The following is a 26,588-nucleotide window of genomic DNA, read 5'->3' as shown; positions in this document are numbered from 1 at the left end:
GCATATCTCATCTCATATCGTAATAATAATAACATAAAAGCAATCCTGGTAGGTTAGCTGGCTGTTGTCATATATTGCCCCCACATGACTGGGTTGTGTGGCCCGAAGGCGGGACCTGACAATGGTTGGCCGACCACTGCCAAGTCAAACAGTAGTCTGTAGGTTCGATAGGTCTGCCAGACCTGGTCCGTGCACCAGGGGTGATAACAACACACTTCTTGAAAATAACCATATCAACCATCCAATCTCACACCACTCCGTACAGCGGCGTTAACACAGATATCATGATCACGAAGACCATGGACACATAACAACGGTACCGTGCAAGCGCTAGCCTAAACCAAGCCAATCAAGTTCTGATATCATATAACATATACTAAAACCGTAATACATAGATATCTCATATCATTTATTTTCCACATCAATCATATCATTTTGCATATATACATATATCATGAAAATCATTTGCCCGTATGCCAGTATTACACATTTTATCATATCACGGCCCGTACGCCGGCAATCACATCATAGCACAGCCCGTACGCTGGCAAACCACAACATAGCACGACCCGTACGCCGGCAAATCACAACATAACACGGCCCGTACGCCGGCAATCATAGCATAGCCCGTACGTTGGCAAATCACATCCACATAGCACGGCCCGTACGCCGAAAAATCATATAAAATCTCGGCTCGTACTTCGGTTTTCCATCATAAAAATCCATATCATCCACATTTCCAGAAAACAGTAGTTCACAACATTTTTACTCATGCCACACAAATGGATTTTCACATATTCAACATACGATCATTTTCACAGTATTTTGCAAATATAAATCATATATATATAACTATATTTATTTTTCTTGAAACCAGATGCTATATATACATATACATGCATTTTCTTAAAACGAAACTAGTTTAGTTTATTCCCTTACCTGATTCCTGCAAAGCTCTTAAGAAAATCTTCCCTGCACCTGCAGGGTTCCCAACTCAACACCCTGAAAATGAAAATTCCCAGTATTAAAGTTCAGTATTTCTAAGCATATAATACTTTCTTCAACTGTCAAAAACCCAAATATTAAGTAGAAGGTTTTTACCCAAAAGTATTCAAGTCTAACACCTGAGGAATTCCCTGACCAATACCCTGAAACTGAAAACCCCCAGTATTAAATTTCAGTATTTTCATGCGCACAATATTTCTTATAACTAGTGCAAGACCAAATATGACTTAAAAAACCTTACCTTAACTCTGGGATGATTTCCAACTAGCTTTTACCAACGATCCACTCCGGCAGATTTGGAGAGAACTTTCCTAAGAGCGTCGTGGTGACTTCGGATTGTCGATCCGGTAAAGATCTGGCCCGAAATCGACGAAAGAAAGAGGGAGAACCGAAGGGGAGAGAGGGAGAGAGAGAGAGAGAGAGAGAGAGAGAGAGAGAGAGAGAATGAAGATAGCTTAATTAGGAAGTTAAAATTCGGATTTCCCATATTTATAGAACAGGGAATTTCGTCGACGAGCCCGTCCTTCATCGACGAGTCCTTCACAAATTTCGTCGACGAAATACACTCCTCGTCGACGAAATTCAGTCGGCTTAAAAACCCCTCTCGGTATTTTCTCGTCGACGAGCCCCCTATATTCGTCGATGAATTCTCTTAAGACTTCGTTGACGAATCCCCTGTATTTGTCGACGAAGTCCTGCTGATCCTCTTTTTCCGTTTTTCCTCCCAAAACGAAGTCGACGACCTCCTTCTATTTCCGGTCTCCATTTCTCTCTCTCTATTATTTAAATACCATTCTAAATTCGGGTCCTTACAATATATGTGTGTGTGTAGAGGTCTTAGTACTCTGATATTTTATAGCATTTTGGATGGTATTGTATATTGGACTCAGACATTGTATGTAATATAGTATGTTTGGATGGACTGAATACCTGGTACCCGCTTAGGGTCGGGTTATGTGTAATATATGGTAGTCTCGGGTTGAATTTTTTAAATTCCAAAAATACCCTCTGCTCGTCTTCTCTTCGAAAAAAAAAATTAAATTAAATGAGAGGACCGCGAGTTCTCTAGGTGTTTCGCTCCGCTCTTGTTCCTTCCTTCAGGGTACGCGTCCGTTAATCTTTTAAGAATACTGGTTCTTGAATTATGTTACGTAAAATTATATTATTATCAGAAATTATCTTCATGTCTTACCATTTCAATATTACTATTGTTTAATTCTGTGTTTTGTCTGTTGGTTGTTTCTGTATGGATGAAGTATTACGTTTTTTTTTTATTTCTCCGTGGGCTAGGATTTTGTGCTTAATTCTGTAGATCAATGATCAACTATGATACAATTTTAATTTGGTTAGAACTGGTTTGTAACTGATGATTATTGTTTTGATATGAATCTGTTTGCCTGTGTAGTTTTGTTTCTTGCGTAAAATATTGACGAACATTTTTTTATTTTTTGTTTTTGTTTTTCTAGAGGCAACTACACATTTGTTTGTTTGTTTTTTTTTTCCTGAAAAAATTCTTCATCAAAAAGAGGCTGTAGATGGGAGCCGCCAATCTAAATCTAAATAAGATAAAATTATTTAAGCTAGTTTTGTAAGGCTCTGTTTGAAAGAAAATGAATTTTTAGTCATTCTGTTTTATATTTTCTTAGTTACTTTGAAACTTAACTCCAATGACCCACAGGTTGAACTAGGCTTAGTTGAGTTTTGAGTGGATTATTGTGTGTTCTTTCTCAGGTAAAGGAAATGAGGAATTTGAAATAAAAAAATCTTTTTTTTTTTTTTACTGTTTTTAGATAATTATTTAAGCTTCTCAATTAGCCTGTCTGTATGCTGCAGGAGTTGAACTAAACGAAATAAAACAATATCTTGAAATTTATTTATCTGGCTTTTAAAATATCAAATGCTTTCTCTGTTAAATTAAATGTTTAATATTATTTTTTGATAAGTAGAAGGTTGTAATAAATTTAATTGAGTTGATTAATCATTTTCAAAGGTCTTAAAAGTATATTATTCTAGATTCATGCTTCTGTTAATTTTTATCAACTACTCCTCTCTTGGTAAATTGATCGTTAGATTTAAGAAGGCATCCTTTGTCTTATAGGGAAAAAAAGAAGAAAGCATCCTTTGAAATCTCTCTCTCTCTCTCTCTAGGATAAGGTGTTAGCACATCGAAATGCAGAGGGGAAGAGAAGGTAGAGATGACCTCTTTCGCTCAGGCGATCACTTTGATGATTTTGTGGGTTTTGGTGGCTTTGGATCCCGTCGAAGCCTATTGTCTAGCATGTTTGGAGGGAGGGATCCATTCAATGATCCTTTTTTCACTTGCCCATTTGGGAGCCTGTTTGGATCCAGCATGATGAATCCTAGTGCGCCTTCTGGTAATACACCACAGATTGATGCATCAAAGGGGTTGCTTATTGAAGAAATAAGCTCTGATGATGACAAAGAGGAGGAAAATGAAGAAGTTGAAGTTCCTGGGGCCAAGCAAGATAAGCCTCAAAAGTATTTGGAGTCAAGCATAGAGCCATTGGTAGAGCATCCAGATGATTATGCTGATGGTAAATGGTTTTCTGTCATTTGGGTCACACAGCTTTTTATTGTGTTTGTTCATATATTGGAATTATGCACTATCATGTATCTGGCAGATAGAAATATGAAGCGCATACATTATAGGAATGATCATAACCAAGCGGAAAGGACACAGCCTCAGGCTCAGAGTTTTAGTTTCCGGAAGGTCACATATGGTGGTCTGGATGGAGCATATTACACCTCCTGTACCACAAGAAAGACAGGCAGCAATGGAGTACATAGATCTTTTATCTGCTGACAACAGATTTTTAGTACCTTTTTTTCCCTGGCTTTGATTTTTTTTTTTTTTGGGTGGATCAGTTGGTGGTGGAAGAGAGCAGAGAAGCAGATAGAACATCTGGTCAAGCAGCACATAGAATTTCTAGAGGAATTCATGATAAGGTATTTAGCCAGTTGGTGTTCTTTTGCACTTGTTTAAATACCATGATTATGCCTTTTTAACGGGAAATGAAATTGGGAAGGAGTATTGGAGTTCAATTTAGTCAAAAGATAAAATGCAGCTTGGCTGTTGCATACAGTGATTTTTATTCTATAGTATGTGTATTGTGTCACGTGCAAAAAGCATTGTCCCTGCACTGCTTCAATCTTGTGTTGTGTGAGGGCTCTGAACCTGGAGAAGTAGTATTATCTCACTATTCATCATTCATCATGGTGATTCTGTCTTTTGGTTGAGTTCAGATTGCCTTTTTCTTTTCTAGGGCCATTCTGTTATGAAGAAGCTTAATTCAGATGGGAGGGTGGATACAGTGCAGACTTTACACAATCTGAATGAAGGTTTGTCCCTGCTGTTGACCGTTAATTTTATTTTGTTGCATTCATTTTATCTTGTTTTATGTCCAATATATCTGAAACTGTGAGATTTCACAGATGAGCTTGCGGGCTTTGATGAAGCTTGGAAAAGCAATTCACCAGAGAATTTGTCTGGCTGGAAAGATGGTTTTGGCATGCACAGGGATGAAGGTATGCATTATGTTGGCTTTTCTTAGGAGGTGTTTTAAGATTCATTTCGTGGAGCTTAGGCGCAATGGTGAGGTTGTCACCGTGTGACAAGTCTCGGGTTCGAGGCGTGAAAACAGCCTCTTGCAAAAATGCAAGGTAAGGCTGCCTACTATAGACCCATTGTGGTCCGCCCCTTCCTCGGACCCCGCATACGCGGGAGCTTTGTGTACCGGGCTGCCCTTTTTCTTTCTTTGATGGAAGTGCTGCTGAACATCATCAGACTGATTATAGTTTTCAAGTCTGCATTCTAAGATATCAGTATAATGTCAATCAATTGCCCAAGGTGTTGTAATTTGGATTGATAGCCTATTTGTTAGGGTGATCATCCCATTTCTTGCTATATGTGATTCATTTTATGAGAAAGTGGAACAATATGGATGGATCTATTTGACTAGTATTCACTGAGGGGAAGTTTATTTATTTATTTTTTGGAGTCCAAAATGATAATTAAGGTGTCCCTTCTGCAAGCTCTTGTAGTGTACAATGCGTGTTTATTTAATGCAAATGTGATGAACTATGCTTCATGACACCCTGTTTGTACCTTCATCATGCTCTTATTTCTACATTCTATTCTTCAGATGGGAGTATAAATTATTGGGATTCTCCTTTATTCAGAAATCTCAATCATAAAGAATCAGAGGAATTTACTCCTATAGTGGAGATTCTTGATTCCTTTGCTTCTCATTCTAGGTCAGATATGAGAGTCTAGAAAGGGAATAGCTCTGGTCTTTTCCATGTAAATCATTCTTGATCCCTACGTTAGAAGTTTCTTATTCTCCTCCTTTCTATTTGGACAAAATCATGGGGAAAAATTTCCCACAAAAGTAATTTCCACAATCATTTTCTGAGGGAAGTTTATTAGATGCCAAGTTGTTGATACCCAAACCTCCCTCTGCCCTAGGCCTACTAACAATATCTTGACACTGGATGATCTCTCTTTCCATTATACAATACTCAATTGTAAAAAATATTGCATAATCTCTTCTCAATTCTCTTTGTCAAAGTGATAGGTCCTAAGCAAAGGCTGAATAGAAGGAAGATTGGAAAGACAAGAAAATTGAAGTGTATAATGTGCCCTAAAGAAATATAAGATCAATATCCGCCAATAGTCTCTTAACAACCTGATATAAAAAAAAACTTGACCTATGATTACCCCTTCAATGAAGGCCTTGGTAGGGCAAAATCCAATGCAACACCATACAAGTGGCTATATTACCAAAACCACCAAGAAACTCTAGAAGCCACATTGATCCCAGCAATGTCACTCGAGCCTAAAACTTCCTCAAGATCTTCAATTGTGAAAGAACATTTTGAAACTTAATGACATTAGCTTCTAAGAAGAAAATGGTATCATTTTATAGAAAAGAGAGAGAAAGAGAGAGTGGAGGGTAAGATATCCTCCTAAACAAACAAAAACTGAAAAAAAAAAAAAAAAAAGAACTAACAAACAATTACTTTAGAGCTCCTTTCCAATCCTGCTTAAGATCTGATGAACTAAAGAAATGAGCTGAAAAAGAAACAAGGAAAATAACTCTTATCTCAAAGAAAATGCAAGGGATTTGTTTTTCCATTAAAAATCCTTGGATTCCTTTTAATACACAGAGTCTCAAAAAGGGAAAAAACAACAAATCTCCATAAGACTTTCTCTTTTACTGCTCTCAAATCCTGTTCACAGACAAGAAAGCATCTACAGTCCACGGCAGCATGAAGGCCTCCTCAAAATACTGAGAACAGATAAGCACGAAATGCTTGGTCACTTGACAACCGAGAAACAAGTGGTCACTCTGCATTTCTGATCCTTTGCTTGGTATATTCTCTCTTCCTTTAATGTAATTTTCCATCTTCTCATCCTTTAATACAATTTTCTTTTATATTTTCTCTTCTTCTAATAAAATTTTCTTGTTCTTCTCAAATACATTGTAGAGCATGGGCTCAATCACAGTCATTCTAGAATTAATGTGATTATGCCAAGAAAACTTGACAAAGACAGTAGAGAGAAGTTAAATCAGAGACTTATAATTCATCTGTGCTCTTCCCCTCAAGGCTAGCTTTTTTTCTTTTTTTTTTTGTTTTTTCTCTTTTGCTTTTCTAAAATAACTTATGCAAGCATGGTCCTAAAATGAGTGTGTTGGAGCTGGCTTACTAGGCTAGACTAGATATGGAATGGATTTGTCAAGCATGGTTGGGTTGTGCTCCAAATGTGCTACACTTTTGGTTTCACTTCAGGGATTATGGTTTAAGAATTATAAGAAGGTATTGGATATGATTTTGGATTGTGGGGGTAGGTATGGTAAAAGGGCGTGGTTTGTTTGGATCAGGTGGGTAAATAGTATAAATCTTGAGTTGATGTAAGGCAACTTGGATCTAGTTATCTTGACAAAGTTTTGGAATTCTTGAGGGTCACCAAAAGGAAATGAGAAAAAGAAAAGGGGAGTGGGATGGTTCTCAAGGTTGCTATGATAAACTATAGGGCGAAAAGGTGAGGAGTTGTCAAAAAGGGAGGGGACCTAAGTGTTGACTTTTTGAGTCCGATCCTTGGTTTTGATAATGACAAACCGCATGTTATTAATGTGTGTGCCTAAGTATTTAAACAGATTAATCATTCAGAACACACCCATGTAAGTGAGGTGGAAACTAGAAAGGACTTAAAACACATAATTCTAGATGATTCCATGAAGAGTCAAGAGCAAACGAAGAAGTCATTTTTTTTAATTGTAAATGCATTTTTGTTTTATAATTTGTTGGGTTTGTAATAATTTTTATGGTCTGTAATAATGCATCTGCATGCATGATAGGATTATTTGCTCAAGACCATAGATTGACCTTAGGGATCGGTCGACTGATGTTGGATTTTTGAGGTTAACTCTCAAGAGACTATAGACTGACCACTAGAATCCTAAAACCTTTTGCACAAAATGCTATAACTTATTCACACATGGTTGAATAAGTTCAAGGACAAAAATAGGGTTTCGAGCGACTGAACCCAGAGTGTTAAAAATGGTTTGGGTTATTGAATGTGCAAAGGGTCAACAGTTAACCATGGCCCGAGTGACCGAACCTAATTTGAACTGAATGTCCACGGTCGACCGAAGATAAGAACGGTCACTTTTTTACCTTCCCTGGGCACCCGAATTCTAAGTTCAAAATAGCTTGGGCGACCGAAGTGTGAAGTTCAGTAGACCAAATTGACCACCGGGCGATCGAACCTCGAACATTTGGGAAAATCGCCTTGGCTCAATCACCCGAACTTTTCCTCGGGCACTCGAACTTAAAAAAGTTACTTTTCTCTGTCTGTTCGGGCGACTGTCCCTGTGGTTCGGGCGACCGAAACTCTTAGGTTGCCTTATTTTTACCGTGGTTAATTGAGGTTATTTTGGGTTAAACTTTAATTTAACAATTTCAAAATACCCAATAGGTCTCCAACGGTTAGATTTCAACCCAACTCTATATATACCCCCTCATTATACATAATTAGTAAGATGATTAGTGAGAAAATTCTCTCAAATTTTTAAATCTTATTTTCATCTTCCAAGCTTAATTTTTGATCCTCTCTTTGTTATTGCTTTGAAAATCATTTCTCAAAGAGAGTGTTTTATTCATCTTGGGCATTTGTTTTACAAATCAAAAAATTATTTACTCTCACATTGCATTTAATTTTCACATCCTATTTTGAAAGTATTATTCAAGTTTCTCCCACATTATCTTTGGCAAATATATTTTGGTGGAGAAATATATTCTTAGCTTGTGAATCTTGCACATCCATTGCAAGATTCAAAGGCTCACGTGCTTGTTTTTGCGAAAACATTTTTGAGCCAAAAACCCTAATATCTATTGTGCTTGACATTGAGATATTTGTTTAGGGTTGTAGAGTATCTTTGAGTATTCATATTGTGATCATACCATTTTGATTCAAAGATCTCACTCACTCACAAATATACCTATAGATGCACATATTATTGTGAGTTGATACATTGTTTGACCAATCTCACTTGAGCATAAATCCTTATCATATGTGAGTGTATTTATTGTGCTTTAATTGTTGTACATTATCTGCTTGTATTAGAAGCACTGTATTTGTACAAAAATTTGATATTACTGGCTGTATTCCCGACGTGTGGTTGGAAGAGGGAGACTAGTCCTGTGAATAGTCCCGGATTGGTTCAGACCCAGTTAGGAGAATTAGGTGCACCGTCCTGTAAGGTGTTGTAACTAGTGCCGCTCCACCTGTTAAGTGAGCATTAGTTGAATGCTCTTGCTTGTGAGCTAGGGGCGGGGACGTAGGCAGTATTGGCCGAACCCCGATATCATATCGTGTGTTGATCTCTTCCTTGCGCACTTTATTTTCCGCACTTTGAATTCAGTTCATGTATGTTTAATTATTTATTGTCTTGATTGTTCTCACGTACATGCTTTGAGTACCGTGGGTATTGAAATCCATTTAGAAAGACTCTAGGTTGTGAAATACTACTAATATCTGGTTAAACCTAGGACGAAGTTTAAATACCCAATTCACCCCCCTCTTGGGAATACACCAATTCCAACATTAGGAGCGAAGAGATTGCAGTGATGGTGATGGCTCTTGATCTGGTGTGGGTTTGATTCTAGCAATTATGTTGGCTGCTGAAATTGAGATTAGGAAAGATGATCTGGATGTGATGGAGCCGTTCCTAGTGAGGTTGGACTTTGGTGATGTTATCGACAATGGGACCAACGAGGTTATGACGACGGAACTTGTTTTGGAAAAGTTGTGAAACAGTGACCACCAGTGGGTCTTTGGCCTTCTACTGGATATTGATTTTGGGGCTCAATTTCTCTGGCAACAGCAACAATTCCTTTCCTTATTTTTTTTTCTTGCCTTTTTTTTTAGTGGAGTATTATTATTATTATTATTATTTTTTTTTCTCTTTTGTTGTAATGAATAGAGGATGGTTGTGGGGAAAAGGGAGGGCTGTTGTGTACAGTGCTTTAGATTGACATTGGGAACCCTGCATGAGTGCATTGGTTAAAACTCGCAGACAACCTTGTCATACACTCACAGCTATGGTAATTTAAGTTGAAGTCATAAATCATGTGAGAAGTTTGACAGTCCTGTTGGGTTATAGTATGTTTTGATACTGCATGATGCAGAACAAGCGTCCACACGGTTTCAATTCCCAATTAGTACACTGGGGTCTTTATGGGCTTAATATTTGGAAAACAAGAAAAATAGTTTTAGAAGCCTAAATAAATTAAAGTACTTCTTCTAAAGAATAATGTTGCCAAGATTCTATGGCCGAAGAACTTTATCCCCACACTCTTTTATCTCTTAGCTGGTACAGAAAAAGGACCACTTTTTGTTCTGCTGTTCTTACGCAGCTAGGCTTCACTCTTCAACAGTTTAGGCTCATAATGCTGCCAGTTTGACATCAGTAGATCGTTTTCTGCACGACAGTCTGATCTAGATTGGCTTTCAGATCTCTATTTACATACTCTCATTATTTAACATTGTAGATTGATCTGATCAGCGGCCATTTATCATATTTGGCAAGCCTACAGCCTGCTCGTCTAAGAGAAGTCATCATTTTCTGTTAATGCTGTAGAGAATATGATTATTTTGATATAAAGGGCAAGACTCCAGCTTACAAAGAGTCAATGCTCTACTTTACTTTTGCAGCTTCATTTCTTCTGGTTAGTTCCATTCTAGGCTTCTGTCTGTATTTTGTTCCCTTTTTGGTTAATACACTACTCCTAAGCTTCTTAAGAAAATCCTAGAATCTTGAAGATTATTATCCTAATAGAAATAATCCTAAAGAAATTATGAAATTACAATAAGAAGTACAAGAATTATAAATATACTTTCTTTCATTCTGCTCACCCTTCCTCACAATCTCTCACAAGCTTTATTGAAGCATTGTCTTATTAATCATGCTACAGGTATATGTCGAGTCTCTGGGTTGATTGCATCCTGGATTGATGGAGTTTGGATCCAAGTTGCTAAAACTGATGAACCAGATTTGTTAACCATTCAAATAACTTGCTTGAAGGGAATCTGTTGAATGATATAAGGAACTCCAATTTTGTTTTTATTTTTTTAATGAAAAGAATTGTATTAGAAGAGAGGAATGTACAGCAGAAAAAGAAAAGGAGAAAAAAAAGGAAAAAAGGAGAATAAGGAATCCTCCCTTTACATCTGTTAATGGTTATTTAGTCATTTAACATTATTATTTTGTGTTAGAGTTTGGTTAGCAATAAGTGTGAGTTAGTGAGGGTATTATGGTCATTCCCATTGTAGTTGACACAATGGATGGAAAGACCTATCATTGGTTTTAGGTCTTCCATTTCACCCAATTATTCAACATGGTATCACAGCATGATTTTGAAACCTAAACCCTAATTGTCACCACCACCATCAAATCCGAAGCCTAAAATCCAAAATCCGCTGCATGTCTATCATCATAGAAGAACTTCCAGCAATAGTATATGTTTTAAAAGGCGCACCAGGCATTTTGAGCATAAAATGCCCTAAGGCGTAACTTGAAAGGCGTAAAGCCTCAAATGCATTCGCTTCAGTGGAGAAAGCGTATGGCTCAAGAAAAAAATTGCGCCTTTAACACCTCAAATGGGAAGGCATACGCCTTTTGGGAGCAACTGAGTTATAATAAAAAAAACAACAGCCTGATAGGGCTTTGACGAGCGTTAAAACGCTCCTCTCTCGACGAAGCTTCTTTCTTCCAAGCTTCGTATCTCTCTGATGACTCCTCCACCTTCTCGTCCCTCTCTGGCGAGTCGTCGACTGCTTCCGAGGTTTTTTCTCTCTCCGACGACCCCTTCGGAGCTTTGGTCTCTTTTAAAGCTAGGGTTTGGATTTGAAGACTCCTCCAGCTTCTCGTCTCTCTCTGACGAGTTGACGACCCCTTTCAACCTCTGATCTGCCTCTGACGACACCTTCTGACGGCTCATCTCTCTCTGACGACCCATTCGGACCTCTCATCTCTATCCGCGACTCCCTACAACCTCTCTGCTTCAAGTATTCAACTCTCGCTCTCTCCAGTGTTGCTCGTAGCAGACTCCCATGAGACTCTCTGCCAGTGTCTCTAAAATTAAAGCTAACTGCAGCTGCTTTTGATTTGTTTTAGTTTTCCCTTTTCTTTTTTCAATTTTCATTTTTAATTTCCTGCTGCAGCTACTGATTGTTCTTGTTCAATAAACAAAAACATAAACAAAAACATGTCTGAAGGTGAGTCAAAGGGGCAGAATCCTTTTCATTTTGTAATGTTTTGGCCTTTATGATATTTAAAAATTAAGTTTTTATTTTTTTCTCCATTATTCTCAAATTTTTCTCATTTTTTTACTATATATAAATTGATTTAATTTATTAATTATTTTAAATAATACTGTCCCTAAATGCTTACGCCTCAAAGCCTTAAGTCTTATGCCTCGCCTTGCAGAGGGTAAAATGCCTTGCCTTTTAAAACATGCTATAACTATAACCCTAGAAAACAGTCACCAGCAGCAGCAGAAAGTCAGACCAGTCACTGGAATTTTCTGGGCGACACTGCCAGTTCGAGAAAATCAAATCTACCATAGATTTTGCAAAACCGACACCATAGTCACCCACAGACACTGCCGACCTGCCCCCCACTGAAATCTCATCTCCAGGCAGTGTCCCATGCGCCCTCACACACCGGCTGAAGGCTGCCAGGGCCAACCCCATGCACTGGCACGTGAAGCCACTTTCAAGCATGGTTTTGACCTGAAATCATCCAGCAGTGATCCAATCCCTCTATTAACATGTTAATGGAGTTTTTTGTAATGTTTTTTGCCCAGAGATCTCACCTATTTTAATTGATCATGTGCGGCACCCAAGCAATGGTTGTTTGATGCTTCGTGAAGCTGTTTATCAATGGTTATTGAGTTTATTGGGTCTGAAACAGTGGGATTTGCTGTGTTTTTTGATTCAATGTTCTAATTCCTTCCATATATCAAAATATCAAGCTGTTGGACATGTGTTTTGTTCAACGATCCAATCTTTGTTGTGGCCATGTACTCGTGATAATTAAATTAATTGTTGTTCAGTGTTAGTAACAGTAATTGGTGACTTTCTTGGAGCACTGGCAGTTCTCATAAGCTGTTTTTGTGAGGCTGTGGCAGTGTTATATTAGTTTGTTGGTGATTTGTCCATTTCGATGGTTCACCTCTCCAATTTTTCCAGTGCTGCGTGTTGCTTTGTTGGGACTGCGCCTGAGTTTCTTAATGCTGATTTATTTGTGACTTGTTCATGGTTGTTCCAATTGTTCCAGCAATTAATCTTATGATCATTTTTCTGAGTTTGTGAATGTTGGGATGGAGTTTGCAAATTCCAAAAATATAGTTCCTTCGTTAGTCACTTGTTTGAGTGAACCGTGTATTGTGACTATATCAGAGGAGGAGTATTGAAGGTTTCTATAGTTTCAATAATCTCAACAAGCATCTTATTACATTGCATCTTTTGCCTAGAAAGGTAATCCTACAATTTATATGTTATCTGGTATTCTTCCTATTAGTCCTTGGGTTATCGATTCTGCTGCCACTAACCGTATAACAAGTGAGAACAACTTCTTTTTTGATCTCCAGTATCCTAAAAATCTACCTCAAGCTACCCTTGCTAATGGGTCCACTATTGCTATTAAGGGGATTAGAATAGTAAATCCTACTCTCATCTCACTTTGTTCTGCTTTATACATTCCTAAATCTCCTTGCAATCTTATGTTAGTTAGTAAGCCTACAAAGTCACTAAATTGTTATATTACATTCTTTCCTGATTTTGTGGTTATTCAAGATTTGAAGACAAGAACGACAATGGCTTGGTGGTATGTTAATGAATTGGTCCAATTGGCATAGGATGTGAGGAATGTGGACTTTACTACTTTGACTTGCCTTCTCCACCCATTGCCTACATAGTCATAGCTACACCGCTTCAAACCCATTGTCGCCTTGGTCATCCGTCTTTGGACAAGTTGAAACAACTAGTTCCTACATTGAATTTTGTGTCTAATCTTGAGTGTGAGTCTTTTCAATTGGGCAAGCATCATTGTGTCCCCTTTGCTTCTTGGGTTGACAAACGGGTGGTTAGTCCTTTCATGCTAGTCCATTATGATATTTGGGGTCTTAGCCGCGACACATCAAAGTTGGGGTTTAGGTACTTTGTTACATTTGTTGATGACTACTCTATGATGACTTGGTTATATTTAATGAAAGATTGTTCTGAGTTGTTTGATATCTTTTGTGCCTTTTGTTCCCAAATAAAGACTCAATTTGATATGCCAGTCAGGATATTTAGTGATAATGCTAAGGAGTACTTTGGTACCAAATTCGGTAGTTATATAACTAACCCTGGTATGATCCATCTGTCCTTTTGTGCCCACACTCCACAATAAAAATGGGGTTGCAAAGCGAAAAAACATGTTCTTGAAGTCACTCATACCTTGTTATATCAAATGAATGTCCCCAAAGTTTTTTGGAGTGATGTTGTGCTCAGAATTTGCTCCCTCATCAATAAAATGCCATCCTCTATCTTTGGCAGTAAAATCCCATATTCAGTTATCTTCCCTAAGACTCCTTTGTTTTCCCTTCCACCGGTTATATTTGATTGTATGTCCTTTGTCCATTAGTTAAATCTAGGAATGGTTAAGTTGGATTCTTGTGCTATCAAATGTATTTTGCTAGGCTATTCCTATACTCAAAAAGGATATCGATGTTATAGTCCTACTTTACATCGATTCTTTGTCTTGGCTGATGTCACTATCTTTGAGTCTACATCATACTATTCTGATTCCTTGAGTTCTGTTGACCTTGATGAGTCCATTCCTTTGCCTTGCCTTCCAGATCCAAATCTAGTATCTGTGCCCAATCCTCCTATATCTTCATTTAGTTTGAGTCCTTCTCGTCGCTTGGATCATCCCAATTTGTTGCTATACACGGCGCCTCAAGCGGGAAGTGCAACCTTTAGCTTCTACTACTGTGCCTCTAGTTTCCTCGTCCGATAATCTTATTTCCCATGATGTTGATCCTGTTATAGCTATTCCAAAAGGTACATGCACTTGCACTCAACATCCAATATCTAATTTTGTTTGTTATGATTTCTTGTCACCCTATTATTACTGTTTTGTTAGTACTCTATTTGTTGCTCTTCCAAAACATATTTATGACGGCTTATCCCATTTTGGGTGGAGGACAGGAATGGTTGAAGAGATGCATGCACTACATGATAATGATACTTGGGATTTGGTATCTCTTCTTCTTGATAAGTCTATAGTCGGTTGTCGCCTAGTGTACAATGTGAAAGTCAATCCTAATGGTTATGTGGCTCGTTTGAAGGCCCACCTTGTTGCTAAGGGGTATACTCAGGTGTGTGGTTTGAATTATTTAGACACATTCTCTCCGGTCGCTAAACTTGTCTCAATACGTTTGCTCATTTCTTTATCCACCACTTATTATTGGCCTTTACATTAGTTAGATGTGAAGAATGCTTCTTACATGGTGATCTTTATGATGAGGTACATATGAAGCAACTACCTGGGTTTGTTGCTCAGGGGGAGTCAGGCTTAGTATGTCGACTTAAGAAATCATTGTTGGATCAAAGCGATCTCCAAGAGTATGGTTTGGATGTTTTAGTGCTGTAGTACTTGAGTTTGGCCTCCATTGGCGTGTAGTAGATCATTTTGTATTTTATCGTAATACTCCATCTGGCAGTATTTTGCTTATTGTGCATATGGATGACATTTTGATCAATGATGGTGATGATTGAGGCATCCAAGACCTAAAGATTTTCCTACAGAGTAAGTTTCAGACCAAGGACTTGGGACCATTGAAGTACTTCTTTGGTATAGAAGTATCGACATCTTGTACGGGAGCTGTCTTCTCACAGCGGAAGTATGTTCTTGAGTTTTTGGATGAGATGAGGCTGTTGGGATCCAAACCTGTTAATACACCCACTGATCCCATTAGTAAGTGCGTGCCAAATATGGGTGATTTTTTGCCTAACCAAGGTCGGTACCAGAGAGTTATTGGAAAGTTGAATTATCTCACAGTCACTCTATCAGATAAATCCTTCACAACAAGTGTTTCAAGTCAGTTTCTTGATTCCTCAAGAACAAGTCACTGGGACGCCGTAATTTGCATTTTGAGATATCTCAAAGGTGCACTTGGGACAGGTCTCTTATATCAAGATCGGGGTCATACTCATATTCAGGGATAATACAAATTTAGATTAGGTTAGGTCTCCTTCCGACTGAAGATTCACAATCGGATATTGTATCTTTGTCGGTGGTAATTTGGTGTCTTGGAAAAGTAAGAAGCAAACTATGGTGGTTAGGTCAAGTGTTGAGTTAAAATGCAGGGCTATGGCGCACACTACATGTGAACTTGTTTGGCTGAAGAAAATGTTGAAAGAACTAGGTTTTTCACATTCTCAGCCTATGAAGTTAATGTGTGATAATCAAGCTGCTATTCATATTGCCTCCAACCCTATTTTCCATGAGCGGACAAAACACATTGAAGTTGATTGCCATTTTATTCAAGAGAAGTTGTGCTTGTACAAAATCTCATTAATTACAAGCACTCATGTGATGTTTGAGTTTCGACTTCTTGTTTTGTTCACTAAAGCCTTGGGAGGAACTCGTGTGAAATTCATTTGTAACAAGCCGTGAGCATATGATATATATGCTTCAGCGTGAGGGGGAGTGTTAATGGTTATTTAGTCATTTAGCATTATTATTATGTGTTAAAATTTGGTTAGTAAATGTGAGTTAGTAAGGGTATTATGGTCATTCATATTGTACTTGACATATATTATAAATAGAGGGAGAGACGTATCATTGGTTTTAGGTCTTCCATTTTACCCAATTATTCAACAATATCAATAGAAACTAGCTACAAAGATCACAATAGAAAGTGAAAACAAGGCAATGAAGTAGAGCCGAAGAATCCCACTGCATGTCTTCCAAGGAAACACGAGGAAAAAATCCATTTACTGACATCGACAACAATGCGAGATAAACCACTCTACTCCATACTAAATTGTAGTAGTAGCCACACCTTTAGAAATTCTAGCATTCTTCTCCAACCAATAACAACAACAACAATTACAAGCCTTAAGTCCTACTATTTGGATTTGGTTATATGAATTTTTTTCTAGTAACTCATAAGTTCGAAGGCATTTTCTTCTACTAATGTCAAAGCTATTAAATCCTCCTCACAATCTCCTTCCAAGTTGTTTTAGGTCTATCCATTCCTTTTCTAATATCATTTACAATGACTAACTCACTCCTTTTCACTAGTACACTGCATGACCTACGTTTCAAATTCCCAAACTAAATGCGTTGTTTCTTAATTGCCTAGTATTCTGATCCATATAGCATAGTTGATCTTATTGCCGTCCAATATAACTTTCCTTTTAATTTTAATGGTATTCTATGATCACATAGCACGTCCAAAGCACTCCTTCATCTTATCCAACTTGCTTTAACTTTATGTATTTCATCATCTTTAAATTTTTTTGGCCGCTTGCATAAAGATCCAAGGTACCAAAATCTACTAGTGCTATTGATTTCTTGATTATCAAGTTTAACGACAGTCCTAACACTAATCATTACTTTGTCATACATATCCTTACATGGATGAAATTGCATTTCATATATTTTGTCTTATTTCTACTTATCCTAAAAGTCTCTAGACTCTAAATTTGTGCTCCAAAGTTTTAACTTAGATTTTACTTCACTCATACTTTGATCAATCAAAGCAATATCATTTGCAAACAACATGCACCATGAAATCACCATTGGAAATTCTCTAGATTCTCCTTTGACAGTCCTAACCCTAGTCATTACTCTATCATACATATCCTTTGTGACATCAATATATTTTTAGTTTACTCCCTTCTTTTCTAAAACCCACTATAGAACTTCTCTAGGTACTCTAACATATGCTCTCTCTTAGTCAATAAAAATCATATGAAAGTCCCTTTTCTTTTCTATAAACTTCTTCATTAATCTTTATTGAATAATTGGGTAAGATGGAAGACCTAAAAAAAAATGATAGGTCTCCCCCTCCATTTATAATATATGTCAAGTACAATAGGAATGACGATAATACCCTTACTAACTCACACTTATTACTAACCAAACTCTTAACACACAATAATAATGCTAAATGTCTAAATAACCATATGTTCCCCCCTTAAACAGGGGCATATATATGTATATGTGTATATGTGTATATATATATCATTCTCCTAGTTTGTTACAAATGAATTTCACCGGAGCACCTCCTAGGGCTTTAGTGAACAAATTAGCAAGCTAAAGCTCATACTTCATATGAGTGGTTGTAATGAGCTTCTATACAGGGTTCTCTAGAATGAAATGGCAATGAACTTCAATATGCTTTGTTTGCTCATGGAAGCCTGGGTTGGAGGCAATGTGAATAGCAGCTTTGTTGGCCTTACAAGACTTAAAATCTTGTTTTGATGATAACAAATAAGAGGAATTTAACATATTTTGTTAAGTGATGATATTTCAGGATTCAAGTATATGAATACAAGGTCAAGTGCTCACAAAGATCATTAAAATCTTATATTTCAAAGAAAGATGACCAAATGAAGCTTAAAGAGTCAAGACATGGATCCAAAGATGATTTAATAAAGCTTGAAGATCATGAGAGCATGGATGTTAAAGAGGACTTGCTAAAAGCTTAAAGTATGTTGAAGCTTGAAGACAAGATGGAGCTAAAGAAAGAATAAAGCATGAAGACTTGAGTGCTTAGAATATCAAAAGTCCTAAGGAAGTCTTATGTAAGTACTTCAAGTAAAACTTAATATAAAAAATATTGAAACTCTTTAGGACAAATTAAAATCTTAAGAAACCATTTTTAAAGACCTTGAAATATGATTTCCAAAGTTTATAAATAATGAATGTCTCAAATGAAAAGAGTTTTCAAAGTCAAATCTTAGAAAACAAATGTTTTTTGAAAGCTCAGGCACCTGCCCAACATTCCCAAGTGACTGACCATTTTTGTGTTTTTTAAGAACTGGTAGACAGAAAGGTGCCATGCGCTTGATGGTAGCCTTATAGGCGCCCGCCTTGTCATATGAGGCGCCTGCCTATGTTTTGATAGGCGACTGCCAGTGTTCTGACTTTTGAATTTAACTAAGACAGTCGCCTGACTAGTCGTGCCAGGTGACTGCCATTCGAGAGATTTTTAAAAGTACCAATGGGAAAATTTTTAAAATTGGTTTCTTGGGCTCCTTTCTTTTCGTAAACTTGACCAACACTCCAAGTAAACTTGAGGAGCAAGGAATTAACTTTTTAAACTCTATAAATAGCTCCCAAGTCAAGGATTTTAATAACCAAGAAATATTTTCAGCAACTACAAACTCAAAAGTGCTCTCAATTCTCAAAAGTCATCTTGCTGGTATCTCAACTGAGTTTGTGCTGATCATCTCACACGAAATTGTGCTTTAAACTCTGAATCTTTGTATCAAAGGAAGATTAATCTGGTGATAGAATTTCATTGAGCTTCAATTTCTTTATATTGAATTTACATTGAAGCATGGTTTTAAATTTCCACGAAATTGTTGAAATTTCTGTCGAAATTTTAGATTTCCGTCACCCTCGAAATCGAAATGGCAGTCGATTTCCGTCTTGCATAATTTCCGTCGAAATTTCAACGAATCATCCGAAATTTATCGAAACCTCGAAATTTTAGCAAATTTTTTCGAAATTTTAACTATGCAATGAAATTTTGTCGAAATTCAAACAAGAGATTCAAGAGTGAAGTGAAATTTCTCTTTTAATTTATTTTATTTATTTTATTGAAACAATCACAAGTGCTTTTGAAATTATATGACAATAAACTTATAGTAATATATTATTTAACCATTCATGTCTAAATTATCAATATTTGTATAATAAATAATTTTTAAATGATTTATGAATTTCATTTGCATTAACTGAATATGTTTAATGTACATTATCTTACAAGCATGTTTGATTCACATACTATTTTACGACTTTTCCACTTCATACAAAACATAGATGTATTTAGTTTGTAATATATTAGTCTTAAAACTTATATTATTATGTTTGTTAACCATTTCTAAAGTTTCACAAATAATTTCATGCTTTACTACTAGTTTTCGTTATTTTTTCAAATTGAAATTGAAATTTTTGTCGAAATTTTCGTACTTTTGGAGCTTCGAAATTTGAGTCGAAATCGAAATTTAAGACCTTGCATTGAAGTATATTTTGTGCTTATAGTTGTACTAATCTGCTTCATGTGAGAGTGTTATTGTATGCAGAGGTTACCTATTGTTCTTGTAGTTTCTTTGATGATTCTAGGTTGTTGGATCATTGACCGAGTGTAGGGTATCACTTGGAGAGGCATTGCTCTAGCCTATTGAAGGAGTGACCGAGCGTGGGGTATCGCTTGGAGAGGCGCAACTCTAGCCTACTTAAGGAGTGTCTAAGTGTGGGGTATCGCTTGTAAAAGATTTGTTCCACCCGGAAAGGAACGGTATAGTGGAATCCTTTTATAGTGGAATCCTTTGGTGGTATTGGCCAAAGGCGAGGATGTAGGCTCGGGATAAGCCGAACCTCGCAAAAAACGTGGTGTCACTCTCTTTCATTTCCAGCATATATTAACTGCGTGGTTGAAATTAATTTCTGATCATATACACTATGTGGATTGGATATTAAATAAACTAAAGCTTAATTTGATTTTGGGATTTGCGGAAACCGAAAGGAAGTACGTTGGTTGATTAATATAAATTGCGGAAACCGTAAGAGAGTACGTTGATTGGTTAACACCCAAGACTTATTAACTTAAAGTTTATTTAAAGTCTAAGTTTTTGGAAAGAGTGTTGGATTTCATATTGTGTTTCATATTAAGAAATCAAATTCATCAATACAGGGCTTGAATCAAACATATACACAGGGCTACATACAAAAGCTGAGAATTGCCAAAAAGCTGAATATTATATGAGTGGTTGATTACTTTGAAGTTGATTGATTGGTTGGATGTTTGTTTAAGTTTTGGTTTACTTGTGTTGTGTTAAGTATTGGTTTGTGTTTTGAATAATTAACTAAGCTTTGTTGGGTATTGGCTGAATTAATAAGAGGTCAAAGAATTCATAAAAGGAATTAAAAGAAATTTTAATAATTCAATTCACCCCCCCTTCTTGGGACAACTCCTTAACTTTCAAGCTTGATTATTACACATCAACTCCATAGGCTGAGAGTGTGGAAAACCTAGTTCTTTCAATATGTTCTTCAGCCAAACAAGTTCACATATAGTGTGCGTTATAGCCCTGTATTGTGACTCAGCACTTGACTCAGCCATCATAGTTTGTTTCTTACTTTTCCAAGACACCAAATTACCACCGACAAAGATACAATACCCGGTTGTGGATGTTCGGTTGGAAGGTGACCCGACCCAATTTGCATCTGTATATCTTTGAATATGAGTGTAACCCCAATCCTGATATAAAAGACCTCTTCCTGGTACACCTTTGAAATATCTCAAAATGCGAATTATTGCATTCCAATGACTCGTTCTTGGAGAATCAAGAAACTAACTCACACACTTGTTGTGAAGGATATATCTGGTCGAGTGACTGTGAGATAATTCAACTTTCCAACAAGTCTCCATTACCAACTTGACACTAACTTACTATTGGGATCCATGGGTGTATTAACAGGTTGGATCCCAACAGCCCGTCTCATCTAAAAGATCAAGAACATATTTCCTCTGTGACAAGATAGTTTCCTTACGAGATGTCGATACTTCTGTACCAAAGAAGTACTTTAATGGTCCCAAGTCCTTAGTCTGAAAAATTCTGAAACTTACTCTGTAGGAAAAGCATTAGGTCTTGGGGTGCCTTGATCATCATCACTAGTGATCACAATGTCATCCACATACACAATAAGAAAAATCCTACCAGATGGAGTATGGCGATAAAATAAAGAGTGATCTACTGCACACTGGTGGAGGCCAAACTCAACTACTACAACACTAGAACGACCAAACCATGCTCTTGGAGATTGTTTTAATCCATAAAATGATTTCTTAAGGACATAATGAGCCTGACTCCCCTTGAACAACAAACTCAGGTGGTTGCTCCATATATACCTCCTCACGAAGATCACCATGTAGGAAGGCATTCTTCACATCTAACTGATGTAAAGAACAATGACAAGTGTTGGCTGAAGAAATGAACAAACGTACTAAGGTAAGTTTAGCAACCGAAGAGAATGTGTCTGAATAATTCAAACCATTCACTTGAGTATACCTTTTAGGAACAAGGCGGGCCTTCAAACTAGCCATAGAACCATCAGGATTGACTTTCACATTGTACACCCAGCGACCAAGGTCTTAAATTTTGATTTCGACTCAATTTTTGTATCTCCAAAAATACAGAAATTTTGATTTCAATGTCAATTCTGATTTCGATTTAAAAAAAATAATGGAAATCAATGGTAGAACACATAATTCTTTGTAAAACTTTAGAAATGCTTAACAGACATAATAATGTATGTTTTAGCATTAATATGTTACAAGTTAAATACATCTATGTTGTGTATGAGATAGAAAATTTGTAATATAGTATGTGTATCAAATGTGTTTGTAATATAATGTGCATTAAACATATTAAGTTAATACAAATGAAATTCATGAATCTTTTAAATATAATTTATTATACAAATAATGATAATTTAGACATCGGTTAAATAAAATGTTGTACGTTTTTTTTTTTCATATAATTTCAAAAAAAACTTGTAATAATCTTTTGTTCGATAAAAATAAATAAAATAAATCAAGAGAGAAATTTCTCTTCACTCCTAAACATCTCATTTGAATTTTGAGGAAATTTCATTGAATAGTTAAATTTTCGACAAGTTTTGCTAAAATTTTGAGATTTGGATAAATTTTGGATAATTCATTAAGATTTTGATGGAAATTATGCAAGATGGAAATCGACTAACATTTTGATTTCTAGGGTGAAGGAAATAGAACGTTTTGACAATTTCGTGGAAATTTAAGACCATGCTAGCGACAACCAACCATAGAATTAACAAGAGGAAGAACCAAATCCCTAGTATAATTATCATGTAGTTCACACATCTGTTCAACCATTGCTGTCCTCCACCCAGAATGGGATAGGACTTTAGAAGTATATTTTGGAAGAACAACAGAAGACACAGTACTAACAAAATAGTAATAAAAGGGTGACAAGAAATCATAACAAACAAAATTGGAGATTGAATGTTGGGTACAAGTGCGTTTACCTTTTTGAACAACTATAGGAGGATCAACATCATGGGAAATAATATCATCCGACGAGGGAACTAGAGGCACAGTTGTAGAAGCTAGAGGAGGCACTTCCCCCTAGAGTTGCGGAGTGTATGTTTAAAAATTGGGATGATCCAAGCAACGAGGTCTCCTCAATATAGATGAAGATGTAGGAGGATTGGACATAGATACTACGTTTGGATCTGGAAGGCAAGGTAGAGGAAGGGACTCATCAAGGTCAACAAAACTCAAGGAATCAGAGTACTATGGCGTAGATTGAAAGAAGGTGACATCAGTAGAGACAAAGAATCGTTGTAAAGGAGAATAACATCGATATCCTTTTTGAGTATTGGAATTACCCAGAAAAATACATTTGATAGCACAAGGATCCAACTTATCCATTCCTGGAGTTAACTGATGGATAAAGGACACATAAACGAATATACGAGGAGGAATGGAGAACAAAAGAGCCTTAGGTAAGATAGCTGGATATGAGATTTTACCACCAAGGACCGAGGTTGACATTTTATTGATAAGGGAGCAAGCTGTGAGCACAACATCACTCCAAAAAATTTTGGGGACATTCATTTGATACAATATATACGAGTAACTTCAAGAATATGTCTGTTTTTTTGCTTTGCGACTCCATTTTGTTGTGGAGTGTGGGCATAAGAGGACTGATGGATAATACCAGAGTTAGTCATATAATTATTGAACTGTGTACTGAAGTACTCCTTAGCATTATCACTATGAACTATCCTGACTAGCATATCAAATTGAGTCTTTATTTGGGAACAGAAGGCACAAAAGATATCAAATAACTTGGAACGATCTTTCATTAAATATAACCAGGTCATCTTAGAGTAGTCATCAACAAATGTAACAAAGTACCAAAACCCCTACTTTTATGTGACACGACTAGGACTCCAAATGTCAAAATAGACTATGAAAGGATTAACTACCTGTTTGTCAACCCGGGAAGCAAAAAGGGAACGCAATGATGCTTGCCCAATTGGTAAGACTCACACTCAAGATTAAACACAGAACTCAATGTAGGATCTAGCTATTTCAACTTGTCCAAGGATGGATGACCAAAGCGACAATGGATTGAAGTGGTGTAGCTATTTCAACATGATATTGAAAGGAGATTCAGGAATGTATAAAGGAAAAGAAAGAGGGATAGGAGGAGGATTTACTATTCTTGTCCTCTTAATTGCAATAGTGGACTCATCAGCAAGGGTAACTTGAGGTAGATTTTTAGGATATTCGAGAAAAAAAAAAAAGAGGTTGGTTGCACCTGTTATATGGTTAGTGACAATAGAATCGATAACCCAAGGACTAGTAGGAAGAATACCAAATGAGAGACTGTTGGATCACCTTTCTAGCTCGACTCCATGATCACTGGAAAGTGATCATGAACCGGACGAGCAAAATTTCCTAAACAACATTTGGGGAGCTATCCTTCTACTCGAGTACCATATGGTATGCTAGGTGTATGACAAGGTTTTTGGTCAATTAAGTTATGTTGTATGATGCAATTGGATTCCCTAAAAAATGAAGGTCGTGTTATGTTATCATATCTTGTTTCATAAAATGCCTACATTGATTTCCTGTATTTTAGTCTCCTCTATCCTATTGAAGGAAAAACATATTGAAAGCATTGGTATAGTTTTGTCACTTGAACTCACTAAGTGCCTATAAAATTTACAGAAATTTTAAAAAGCTAGCTCTGTTTCACTGATGATGATCTCCAAAAAAATATTCTGTATTTTCTGGTGCTTGGATCTTGTTATATTGTGTTTTAAAAATGTAGATATCAGGTTTGAACTGTTTGAAGTCCACAGCTATCAGTTTTTGAGCAGCTAAAAATGTCACATTTTTCTTTTAAAACATAGTCAAGTACTGTGTTGGGTGAGAAATCAATCTTGATTCTAGCTAATGGGGAAATTTAAAAACTGTTTTTTTTAGATATTTGTTACGGTTATTAGGGGCGGAGGATGCCCGTTGCTATTTGTTATTATTATCCTTTATTGTGCTTTGGCTCTTAAGAACAGGTCTTTAGTTGTGCCATCTATTTCCTAATCGAACATTCTTGGTTGGTTTTATTCTGCAAACAATGTTATATAGGGGCTAGCAGCAGCAGACAGGGTGTGCGGGTAACTTCGGAGGGTTGGGCTCTTCCATCCATCGAGCACCCTGGAGGAGCTGGGGGATTGAGACCAGACAATGAACTGAAGACTAATGAGCATTCCGAAATAGCTGGGGGATTGATACATGACGGTGAGCCGATGACTAATTCTTCCAGGAAAGCCAAAAAGGTAGTAAGAATCAATATAGAGTAAGGTAGTTTTGGAGGTTTTTTATTTATTTATTTTTCCTGCATATTGCATCTACAAATAGCACAAGTAGTGGTAACGTGTGAGAAAATTCTTGTACCTCGTGGGCAGCTAGCAGCCAGCCGTTTGTGTCGGTTAAAGATACACCTTTGACTTTTAACTTTGTATTACGAATTCATGTTGTTAGTAATTGATTATGCTTTTCTATTTTCTGTATATGTCAGATGAGCATTGAGCATTGCGTTTATGTTGTCTGATGAGCATTGAGCATTTCTTTCCAGATCGTCGTTTTATTTGTCTAAGCTATCTAATACGCCTATGACAAAATATGCCCGTATTGGGGTCCTGGGCTAAGCTTTGGCTCACGAAAGCAATTATATAGTGTTTTTTGTTTTGTTTTGTCTTGTTTTTGTTTTTTTTTTTTTGGCTTCACGAAAGCAAATATATTGTTGTGTTTTTATATTTCACCCCGTAGTTTCTTATAAAATGCATAGTCATCGATTCCTTGGTCATTTAGGGTTCGTTTGGATTAAGGATTTTAGTTGGAAAAGGAAAAGGAAAGGAAAATAAGAAGGAATTTTTATTTTTTTATGTTTTTTTTTTTTCTCAATATCAAATACTATTAAAAATGAAAATTCGTTTTAATATGACTAAAAGTTAAGAAAATCATATGTAAATGGTGTGTGAAATCATATTTTTATTGATTAATTTGGTATATATATATATATATTAATGTTTTTTTTTTTCATATTTTATAATCAAACATGGAAAAGTGCATTCCTTCATATTTTCCTTTTTTCTCCCAAAGATTTTCATGTTCCAAATATACACTTAGAATTATGGGATAAATAAATTTAGTAGTTGTGAAAAATATTATTATTATTATTATTTTAATTTTTAAAGAATTATGAAAATTTTAATTTATTTATTTTTAAGTTTTTTAAGTTTTGTATTAACAATCTTGAAAAATATTCGGGGCATCGCTAGGTCATGGCCTCGAAGCGATGTGTCGTGTCGGCACCTGAGTGCGGTGTTAAATATGTAAGGGTTCCTGCATTATTGTGGATGTGAGCAGATGAAGAAGTTAGTTCAAGAGACTCGGATTGGATTAGTAACTTAGAATATAGGAACACTTACAGGTAAGTAGTTTTTGGAAAGATAAAAGAGTCCCCATGAATAGGGAGTGGAGGGGCGGGCGAACGGGTGATGGAGAGTGTCGAGTGCCAGTCTCATGTTTACTTTGTATAGGACCACATTGAGTGACGGAGTGCCCTGAACGAAAGACTTTGAATGCTTTAAAGGCGTTCGAGGGGAAATCGAAACCCAGACAGCAACCCCAGAAGAACAACAAAATATGGTGGG

General features: G+C 36.6%; 1 protein-coding gene across 5 annotated transcripts; it reads left to right on the top strand.

The window, feature by feature from the left end:
* The first annotated feature begins 1,965 nt into the window (after positions 1 to 1,965).
* On the top strand, positions 1,966 to 25,442 carry LOC131166239 (uncharacterized). 5 transcript variants are annotated; one of them, XM_058124591.1, is made up of 7 exons: positions 1,966 to 2,107; positions 3,154 to 3,560; positions 3,648 to 3,805; positions 3,892 to 3,972; positions 4,290 to 4,365; positions 4,459 to 4,551; positions 25,018 to 25,442. In XM_058124591.1, the coding sequence occupies exons 2-7, from the start codon at positions 3,176 to 3,178 to the stop codon at positions 25,230 to 25,232; spliced, it is 1,008 nt and encodes a 335-aa protein (XP_057980574.1). In that variant the 5' UTR covers positions 1,966 to 2,107; positions 3,154 to 3,175; the 3' UTR covers positions 25,233 to 25,442. The 5 variants fall into 5 exon arrangements, with proteins under 5 accessions (XP_057980574.1, XP_057980572.1, XP_057980575.1 ...); XM_058124589.1 differs by having other exon boundaries at positions 2,025 to 2,107; positions 3,104 to 3,560; XM_058124592.1 differs by lacking the exon at positions 1,966 to 2,107 and adding an exon at positions 2,210 to 2,350.
* The last annotated feature ends 1,146 nt before the right edge of the window (positions 25,443 to 26,588 follow it).

This window comes from Malania oleifera, chromosome 10 (assembly GCF_029873635.1).
Source record: "Malania oleifera isolate guangnan ecotype guangnan chromosome 10, ASM2987363v1, whole genome shotgun sequence".
NCBI classification, from domain to species: Eukaryota; Viridiplantae; Streptophyta; class Magnoliopsida; order Santalales; family Ximeniaceae; genus Malania; species Malania oleifera.
The sequence above is the reverse complement of the archived record's forward strand: the minus strand, read 5'-3'. Positions and strand labels throughout refer to the sequence as shown.

What these genes read in the sequence shown, in the direction of transcription:
- LOC131166239 (XM_058124591.1), top strand. Translation starts at nt 3,176, where the DNA reads ATGCAGAGGGGAAGAGAAGGTAGAGATGACCTCTTTCGCTCAGGCGAT. An exon ending in TTTACACAATCTGAATGAAG is followed by an intron (nt 4,366 to 4,458) that starts GTTTGTCCCTGC and finishes GAGATTTCACAG; the next exon opens with ATGAGCTTGCGGGCTTTGAT. An exon ending in TGGCATGCACAGGGATGAAG is followed by an intron (nt 4,552 to 25,017) that starts GTATGCATTATG and finishes AATGTTATATAG; the next exon opens with GGGCTAGCAGCAGCAGACAG.